General features: G+C 36.5%; 2 protein-coding genes across 2 annotated transcripts; both read left to right on the top strand.

The window, feature by feature from the left end:
- Nucleotides 1-7,474: 7,474 nt before the first annotated feature.
- On the top strand, nt 7,475-8,284 carry LOC130742671 (uncharacterized). Its single transcript, XM_057594774.1, has 3 exons — nt 7,475-7,688; nt 7,794-8,061; nt 8,135-8,284. Exons 1-3 carry the CDS (start codon nt 7,533-7,535, stop codon nt 8,194-8,196), a joined length of 486 nt encoding a protein of 161 aa, XP_057450757.1. The 5' UTR covers nt 7,475-7,532; the 3' UTR covers nt 8,197-8,284.
- On the top strand, nt 8,213-9,908 carry LOC130742672 (uncharacterized). The gene is made up of 8 exons (XM_057594775.1): nt 8,213-8,230; nt 8,336-8,457; nt 8,538-8,622; nt 8,714-8,846; nt 8,947-9,053; nt 9,186-9,419; nt 9,520-9,600; nt 9,684-9,908. The coding sequence occupies exons 4-6, from the start codon at nt 8,724-8,726 to the stop codon at nt 9,385-9,387; spliced, it is 432 nt and encodes a 143-aa protein (XP_057450758.1). The 5' UTR covers nt 8,213-8,230; nt 8,336-8,457; nt 8,538-8,622; nt 8,714-8,723; the 3' UTR covers nt 9,388-9,419; nt 9,520-9,600; nt 9,684-9,908.

Genomic DNA, 9,908 nt, shown 5'->3' with positions numbered 1-9,908 from the left:
TGGTCGATTTCAAGATCCAATTATCTGGTGGAATATTATTGAGCAGTGTAAGATTGCTTGGAAGTCGATTATTTCCTTACAGGAAAAGTTGACTATTCCTGACTGGGGTCTTGAAATAAGATGAAATTCTTGAATGATCAGTTAGGCTCTCAGTGGGATAGGATGAAATACTTGAATTTTCATTCTAGACAATGTATTAACTATTAACTGATAGTCTATACGAAATTAATCCCTTTCACAGTGGAAGTTTCTATTTGTTGAACTTCGATGCAGGGACTTGCTGTCATCCTAGTTTCCATGAACACAGGATTTGCATTTCTATTCAATCGAGTAGTATAATAATATAAGTCAACGAGGTCTAAATTGAACTGTATTGGATTCTTGATGCAGTAATAACCTGGCATCTAAGCCTTTATCTAGCTCCTAAGAACATAATCCCACTACGAACTCATAATGCACACATCGATAAGCTTTGGATTGCCTCTATCGTTCCTGCTCTTCACCTGGGGATCAATCACTTGGTTGAGTAGCTCATTTCATAATGAAGGAAGTTCCCTGCTAGGCTTTTCCCATCGGGTCTATTACGGTCCTTCCAAGTCAAGTCCCACCCGGTTGTGTCTATTAGGGTCCTTCCAAGTCAAGTCCCACCCGGTTGGTTTGCTCACGTGGCCTACCCTTATCTTCTATTAAAAAACTGATACAGTTTCCCCTCTAAACAAAGGTGCCATTCAAAATGGTTTAGTTTTTGAAAAATTAAGAGCCAAAATTATTTTTTGTTTTATTATTTCGGTTTCATTTTTTTTTTCAGTTTTACAATATTTGTTATCAATCTTGTAAATTCACTCATACTACTACTATTGTCAAATATATTTTACTATCTGCTGCCATTTCAGGATGGTCTCCATGACCGCTCAACCCCTCCACCACCATCATTACCACTCTCTTACCAGCCTCCATCGCCAATGCCACCACCCTCCATCACTTAATACCCTCCATCGTTTTCCATAGAAGGCCTTGGGCCAACAATGTCTTAGTTGGATATTACAAGGTAGTAATTGCAATGTAAGCAATGTTCTCATGATTGTGATTCATATCGTAGGATCTTACGATCCATGAGAGGCATTCCGATCTGGATTGCGGCCAAGATCTTAAATGACAACAGATCGTGGTGGGTTCTCGATCTTTGGAGGTGGATTGTGGGTTCCCGATCTGACCCATGATCATTTACTGCATTGAATTTTAAGCTTTGGACAGAAAAATGTGACTTACTTCACCCTCAAATCCTAAGGGCTTGTACAAACACGATTCACCCTCGCCAAGCCATCTCTTCATTGCATGAGCAACGCTCCGACCACTATCAACTATCGCGCATCATTATGCTTGTAGTTCTTATCTCCACTTTGCACTCTCCTTTGCTCACGATTATCTTCTTTCTTCTGTTCGTGGTTATGGCTTTGTCTCATATGCTTATGGTTGGTGGTTCTGTTACAGGTTCTATTCATGATTCTCTCCTTTGTTACTGGTTCAACGACTGGTGGAGTGGGAGTACTCCTCCTAGTTAAGGGACTGATATCGACTTATGGATATGTCTCATGTTAAGAACTTGTGTTCCTTATGGTGAATCCTGAGTAATTTTCCTCATGTATGTGATTTTTTATGATTAAGTATGTAATAGCATTTCTTTTAGGATCTTATATTTGATCCCAATTCTACGACCACGATTTTTTGCCCCTTTTTCCGAACCTGTGTAGGATCGCGATCTTGACAACCTTGGATGTAAGGTTTTGGCTGGTGGAATGTTTCATGGATTGCTGCAATAAAGCGTGTTTGGAGGTGGCAAGAGTAGTGGTAGAGGGTGGATTTCAAATTGTTGCAAGAGTACTACTGGTGGTAATGAAAGGTGGAGAATGTCGGATGACAATGGCGGTAACGAAGAGTACCAATAGTGGTCGTGGAGGGTGCGTGGCAGTGGCAACGATAGATCATATCATGTCAAATAGGAAATCAACGATGTGGGATATTAGGTGACAGTGGTAGTGGAGGGTGCGTGCAGTCAATGATGGTGGTGGAAGGTGCTAGGTTACAATTATGACCGCAGGTATTAGGTGGCAATGGTGAGGTGAAGGGAGACAGTGACTTTAGTCAAGTGTACGATGTACCAATAATGGTGATAGACGACACAATGATGGAGGGTGTCATGCAATGAGATGGTGGTGGAAGATGCAGTGTGACAATATATGTGTAGATTGCAAGAGAGTGACAAGAGTTATGATATATACACACCTCTCCACTTCTTTTCCACCTTCATTTCTATCTTTTTTTCGATACTTCGGAAAAATACCTTCATTTCTATCTATTTCTCTTTTCTCTATCAATCAAATCACCTATCACATTTTTACTTTCTCTCTCCTTTCTTCCTATCTCTCTCTTCCTCCACCTCTCCAAAAATGAAGATATAATTATTCGAGTGACAATGTTGTTAACAGTACTAGGTGCAGGTTGTGGGCATCATGCAGCGGTGGAGGATGATGACACGCTAGTGACCGTGACCGTAAGAAAGCAAATATTTCCCTATCCCCCAAATGACAGAAAGTAACAAACAAACTAGAATAAATTTTTGTTCACACTTTAACTCCACTTCTACCAAAATAGGAAAGTAAGAAAGAAAAAAAATGACAGATATGATGTGATAAAGAAAAGAGAGATAAGTAGAAGAGAGTGAAAATGAGATGAGAGATAAAGAGAGGTGTGAATGAATCATAATTCATAACTCAACAAACCACATTTACTTGAATGTTGAAACTGAGTGAGACAGAAACCTACGACTTTGTTTGGTTTGAATGAGAGAAATGTGAATGAAGGAAAATACGAAATTCAAGAAATGAATTTAAACTGCACCTTAGTCCAAATTCATTCCTCAGATTTTGTGTTTTCTTTCCTTCACCTTTCTCTCCTCCAAACCAAACAAGTAATTCAGAAATGTGGTTTGGCAAATAATATTTGTGTACAATCCTGAGCATGTTGTTGGGTATTGGGAGAGGCAAGCATGTTGGTGTTATTGTTAGTGCCTGTTTGATTTTCAGTTAGGAAGTCCGTTTGAAACATTAGAATTTGAAATCACGATTTTCAATGTACATTCAGCCAACGGAATGTACTTGTTGGGTTGAGTGAATGTAACACATTCACCCAACTAAAAGTCAAACAGACTCTTAATGATTAGATAGTTTTCTCCTAGTGGATTCCCTCGTCTAGTCCCAACACAAAATAGAAGATTTTTTTGGCTGTCTCAGTCTGGTCGTAAAATATAAAAGCACATGCATCATGCATGTTAAAGCAATTACTACATCACAAATATATATATAATCGTTTTATAAATTAGATAAAGCAGCTAGCTAGCAATATCATTTTTTGTGGTGTACGTTTGGCCGTACTAGGAACTCTGAACCGTCATGTCCATAGATAGATAGAATACAAGCAGCTAGCTAGCACTTGTTGTATTAGGTGATCGATGAGTAGTGTACGTACTGTGCCGGATAATTATCCAAACCAAACTCTGCAGTCTTATCACAGCTTGAAGATAGTGACTCAACATTTGCATCATCTTTGTCGGCACTCTCTTGTGTCCTTCCTTCCGTATTGTGCTGCACACACCATGGTGAATTCATCACCCTACTTTTCCTGAAATATGATACGCTAGCTCGTAATCAACGATCAAAGTTTGTGGCTAATAATATAGCATGCATGCAACTTGCTTATATGTTAATCAGTCATTGTAGTGTTAGAAGTGACATGTGATAAGACACACATGCAATATCTTTTCTTCGCCTCTTGATCTAGTTGTGATACTTTGAAACAAAGAATACTAATAATACATTATTCGGAACATATTAATACACACATTTCTTATGGTTGATGTATTTACAAAATTGTAAATATATTTCTTTCACATATTAAATAAATAGGGTTTCTCTAATATGGTTTCTTAAAGGTGATTGTTGTTAAATATACTTTTAGGGTTTCTCTAATTTGATGGTGACTCACACTTAATGCGGAGGATGTTGAGAATTTAAGTATGAGTTAGAGTCTCACATTAGTTAAGAATGGTCAAGTGGAGATTTTATTAGATATGTGACTCATAATTAAATCCAATGCCTTAAGATTTCGAGTGAAGTATTGCTGTCCAAATCTCTTGGTGGTCTTCGATGTTAGCTCATTGGTGAATGGTCTCATACTTTGGACTTCTCCTATCTCTCGAACATTACTTTCTAAGCCACGACCAGGGAAACCAAAAGTTTGTTATAAAGCTTAATTTATGGGTTTGTTCTTCATTTTATGGGTTTATTTGTTTGAAGATAATGTGGTTTTGGAGATGAAGATTCAATAAGTATAGGCTTATAACACTTTAGGGATTTGAGGGAGCACTTTCATATTAGGGATTTGAGGAAAGAGTTTTGGGATTTAAATTTAATATAAAATGACGACTTTTCTGTATTTTTAGTTTTGAAGATGATGAAGACGAAAATCAAGAACAATATTCATGTTTTTTGGTTTTTTTAATTTTATTTTTTAATTAATTCTTTTGGTTTGATTACGTTTTTGTCTTTAGAAGCGTTAGTTTTTTAACGAAAAACTGTATGGAGATCAAAATTGTTGACAAAAGGTAATGTCGGGGAGGCAGAATGCGACTTTTAAGGTTCGGGGACCTCAATTACATAAATAGCTAAAGTCGAAACTAAAGTGCTATTAAGCCGTTAATTTTTCTAATGTTGTATTTTCAAGTTCAGACAAATGTTAAAAAGAAAAAGATCTAACAAAGTTTATTTTTCACAAGAAATACCTAGAAAAATTGAATAAGTGAAGATATATATATCACAGATAAAATATAAATGAAAATAATCAAAATATGATTAAGGTCCCCCGCGGCTGCCTTCACTGGACCGATGTTGCACATCGATGGGAGTTGGTATCCCGTGGAGAGGAGAATGGGTTGTAGCGCGCTGTTGCATAATAACGTCGATCATTGGATATCTTATGTGGCCATGAGTTTTGGTCATAGGAGTTTGTTCTTGGCTGAAATGCTAGCAGTGAAGTTGGGTTTGAAACACGGATGAGAGCTTGGCTACAAAGAAGTTGTGTGTTCCTCGATTGTGCCAATGTGGTTGAGGTTCTCCAACTTTGGGATGATGTGACAACGTATTGGGCTAGAGATTTTACTGTCGTGTTAGAGCTATTTTGGATTAGGAGTGGAATGTCAACAATTGATCATATCTACGGGAGAAAAAACATGGTGTAGACATGTTGGCTCATCAAGCAGCCCGAGATTGTTTGCAATGTCGTGTTTAGAAACAACCTCCATCTAGTTCAATTGTGTCTCTATATCATGACGTGTGGATTGGGCGGGACCGGCCCATGATAGGACCCGCCCAGAGTTAGAGCTTGACGTGACTATGAGATAGCTTGGCGAGACTTTCCAAGGGCGACCATTTGCATCTTTAGCTAGTGGGCTGGGCGGGGTCCTTCACAAGCCCTGGGACCCGCCACACATGGATAGGCGAGAAAGTCAAGCGCCAGGTGAGCTGTCCCAAAAGATGGATTAGGCCTGGCGTACTCTTTTATATTAGGAATTGAGCCTTGGTTGTAAGGCCCAATTCCCTTGAGCCTTCTAGAAGGAGATTCACCCACTGTAAAAGGGGGTCCTCCATTGTACTAAGGATCTTTTGACCCACTTAATAAAATAATACTTCTCTTACATGATATTTTCTTATTTAGTGCTCTGCTAAGGTTTTCCTTGAGATTCCTTATGGCCTCATAGACCCAAACACGGAACAACGTGATATGATAATGGCTTCTCTTTGTTTATTTTTTATTCTGTACATATAAAAAAACAGAGATTACGTTGTGAAGATACCATTAATCATCAAAAACCGTCGTCGTCAATAACACGAACTACAACAACAAAATCCCAAACTTGTGATTGACCGACAATTAAAAATAAATATAAAGTGGAAATCAAAACATATATATTTTTGTTTCAAATTTTAGTCTTGATCAATACAATATTACACGGTAATTAATGACACTCGAGAAGACTTCTATTTTTCTATTTCCATTTATCTTTTTTTTATTACATCATTTCAAGTATATAACATATCACTTATCTACTATCTGATCGGACCCACAAACGACTTCGGTTGTTCTGACATGAAAATAAGTTCGAATCTCTATCTCCGTCGGATTGGATCAAGATCAATGTGGATGCTTTGGTTCGAGATGCTCCAATAGGGGATCTAGAGATATTTCCCGCATTGCAGATGGTGAGATTTTGGCTTCACCTTCCTTTTTCCCAATTCAGGAACATTCTCCGGTTAGCTGAAGCTCTTGGTCTTTGTTGCGCTCTAACTTTAGCAGTGGAGCTTGGTTTCAGAAGTTTTTAGTTTGAAATTGACAGTATGCAACTTTTCCATCGGTGGTAAGTTAAGTGGCAACGTACGTCGTTCTAAATGATCTTTCTATTTAGATTTGCTTATTCTTTTTTTAAAAAAGATTTATTTATTTTAGATTGTCATTCTATTTCTGTTTTTTTATTATATTGAACTCTTTTTCGCTCATAAAAATGCGAATCGAGTAACTAATTATCTTTCCCAAAAATACTTTAACTTTTGACAATTTAGTTTGGGCGAAAGTGATTTAGCCAAGGTCATTGCCTTTTGTTTTCATTTTGATGTAGGCTTTTGAGCCCACTTTAATTTAATTTAATGCATTCTTTCCTCTTAAAAAAAGCTTCTTTAGTTTATATTGTTATATTTTGATTGATATTTACAACATCTATATATATTATAAAGCAAAATCACTCCAAGAAAAAACCTTCCACGTGGCATCACTACAAGAATTCTGCTACGAGAGTGATTTTAGGAGCTTTTATGCCACGTGTCCTTCTATTAAGCAGCGGTTAACTTTTTGGACCATAATGCTACTAGAAAAATAACTTCTAACCCACTTAGTAAATGACTTCTCACCCAATTAGAAAATCAACTACCTAATTTCTACCTCCATTATTCACGTGAAATTCATTTTTGATTTTCAAAATGCTTTTAGAAAACAAACCAACTTTCCGAACTCCCACCATGTCTATTTCTATGATAACCACCCACCCGTCTATTTCCTAAGTGAACTTCCTTTTGTTTTTCCAAAGTTCATGCTTTAAAAAAAAACCAACCATTTACCTCCGAACTCCCACCACATCCATTTACATTTTATAACCACCCATATTGTATACCATGTATAAAATCACGTCTATTTCCTACTAAACTTTTTTTTTTTCTTCCAAAGTTCATGGTTTAAAAAAAAAAACAACTTTCACGTTGGTTTACCTCCAAATTCCCACCATCATTTACATTTGATAACCACCCACCATGTATACCATGTATAAAAAATCAACCGCCAAAAAAAGATAAACTACCTTGAGAAACACTTCTATAAATTCCTCATGTGATTTCATAATTCATCCATCACTTTTCCATCTAAAAGTTGCCATGGCTCTTAGTCTAACTGTTGACGATGTCTCTTCCATTTCAAAGGAAAATGATGTGTGGAGAGTTATTGTGAAGGTGGTGAGGAAGTGGATGACTCCAAATTTCGATCGTTCAAAACTTCCTAATTCGATGGAGTTGGTTTTAATGGATGCAAAGGTTCGTCTTCTTAGTTGTTTTAAAAATATATATAGATTTGACTCGATGTTAATTAGTTTAAAATTTTAAGTTTTTTCCGTTCACTTACATGTTCTTAATCTACAGGGTGATAGGATCCATGGCAAAGTGCAAAGGACTCATGTTTATAAGTTTAATCCTTTGTTAGTTGAGGGTCGAGTATACATGTTGTCACATTTCAGTATTGGTGATAGCGCTCTGGATTTTCGTACAACGACACATACTCACAGGATAATCTTTGGTTTTGATTCGGTTGTTCAAACCCTAACCGACGATCCCATCACTAAGAGTCCTTGTTCATTTGTTTATGTTTCTGATCTCATGTCCAATGATCAAGATCAGACACTGTTAGTCGGTGAGATTTCAAACTAAAACTGTATACATCCGTAAAATTATTTGTGATCTATCATATTTTGTTTGTCTCGCAGATGTGATAGGGATCCTTACCGGCCATAGCGGCGAGCAGGAATTTGAAAAAATCATCAAGTGAGAAAGAGGATTACCATAGAGATTGAACAAGAAGGGTAATTATTAGTATTTTGAACAAAAACGCAAAATCTATTAAAATTTTGAATTCATTAACGAATTATTGTGAGTAATAATTTTAATCATAATTTTGTTGAAAACAGAGTGAAAGTTGAGTGTGCATTTTTTGGAAGCTACGTCCAAGAGCTACTCTCTGCTTTATCTTCACGCGATCTGAGCAGCGTTGTGGTTTTAATCCAGTTTACAAAAATCGAGCCTTTTAAAGGTATGTTCGGGAAAAAAAATTTGTTTATATATGGTGTGTTCAATGTTTCTTTTTATAAATATATTAAAATAATTGTGTAGGTCAACAAAGCCTGCAAAATGCATATGTTGCAACACGAATCCTCTTTAATCCTGAGATTCCTGAAGCTACTGCTGTGAGGGACAAGTACGACCATATTCATTACTTATGCTCATTTGCATATTAACTTTTTAATTTTATGGCTTCATTACAATTGACATAATTATTGATGCAATAGGTTTTTCGAGATGAATGAACCTGGATCTCAGATGCTTACTCAGCTGTCCGACTCTTCAAAACCTTCACTCGATGAAGAGTTCTTAAAACTCTCAGATATGAAAACTTTCGAGCAAATTAGAGCCATGGATGAGGTCTATCAATATTTCTTTTCTAAAAAAATAATTTTTTATTTATGTGTTTTTTCTTTTGTTGTTTTTAAATGTATTTAAGTAACCCGATCATTTTATGCAGAAGTCATGCTGTGTTGTGTTAGGGACCATCATACAGATACCTGAGGGGAATAATTGGTGGTACAAAGCTTGCAAGTGCAACAAAAAAGTTATTTGGGATGAGAAAATGTATTTTTGTGATAACTGTAACCGTCATTATTTTTCCATGAGATCAAAGTGCAATTTTATCAAAAAAATGTAATACTACTGGTACTCTCTTTTTTAGCATGTCTTAGTGCTTAAATGTTTAATTTGTGACAGAATCCTGCTGGCTCTGGCTCTACAACTCCTGTTGAATTACTTAAGTTGTTGGAAAAGACCTTTCTCTTTAGGATTGAAGTTAACAACACTTCAAGCTACAGGTGTGAGTCATCATATCGTGTCAACAAAACTTGTGGAGATCCCGGCTCCAGGTTTGAGCCATCATATCGTGTCAAGAAAATATGTGCAGATCCCGACTTAATTGCTCATTTCAAGGAAGCTCTCCCTCCTAATGTAACTAGGCTCATTGCGAATCATTTTTCCTATATTTGTTGAGTTTATTTATTGAAAATGTGTTGTTCACATATTATTGTTATCTTTTGTTTGCTTATAGGATGACACTCCTCCATTACTATTGCTAGAAACACCTACATCTGATGAGAGTGTTGAAAACGTGAGTCCCAGTTTGGCCAAGGTTACATCTACTATCTATTTTACTTAGTATAAATTTTTATTTTTAATAATTATGCTGTTATCTAAGTTTTTACTACATAATAGGATCTTAATGAAGAGTTTGTTGCTGCTGCGAGTGGCGATGTTGTTGATCCTAACATAGAAAAAGAAGAAGTTCCCCAATGCAAGCAGAGCACTCACTCGGAGAATGAAGGAGTTGGTTCAACTAATAACAAGAAGAAGCTGATCAAGAAGATTAAGAAGGAGAAAAATTGACAAATCATATTTTGGATGTTAATTTTATGTATTGAACTTTTCATGTTCCTTTTT

Source organism: Lotus japonicus, chromosome 3 (assembly GCF_012489685.1).
Source record: "Lotus japonicus ecotype B-129 chromosome 3, LjGifu_v1.2".
NCBI lineage: Eukaryota > Viridiplantae > Streptophyta > Magnoliopsida > Fabales > Fabaceae > Lotus > Lotus japonicus.
Note: the sequence above shows the minus strand (reverse complement) of the source record. Positions and strands in the feature narration are given on the sequence as shown.

Coding starts and splice junctions, on each gene's coding strand:
- LOC130742672 (XM_057594775.1), top strand. CDS start 8,724: ATGAATGAACCTGGATCTCAGATGCTTACTCAGCTGTCCGACTCTTCA. Junction 8,847..8,946: donor AAATTAGAGCCATGGATGAG/GTCTATCAATAT, acceptor CATTTTATGCAG/AAGTCATGCTGTGTTGTGTT. Junction 9,054..9,185: donor GTTATTTGGGATGAGAAAAT/GTATTTTTGTGA, acceptor AATTTGTGACAG/AATCCTGCTGGCTCTGGCTC.
- LOC130742671 (XM_057594774.1), top strand. CDS start 7,533: ATGGCTCTTAGTCTAACTGTTGACGATGTCTCTTCCATTTCAAAGGAA. Junction 7,689..7,793: donor TGGTTTTAATGGATGCAAAG/GTTCGTCTTCTT, acceptor CTTAATCTACAG/GGTGATAGGATCCATGGCAA. Junction 8,062..8,134: donor AGATCAGACACTGTTAGTCG/GTGAGATTTCAA, acceptor TTTGTCTCGCAG/ATGTGATAGGGATCCTTACC.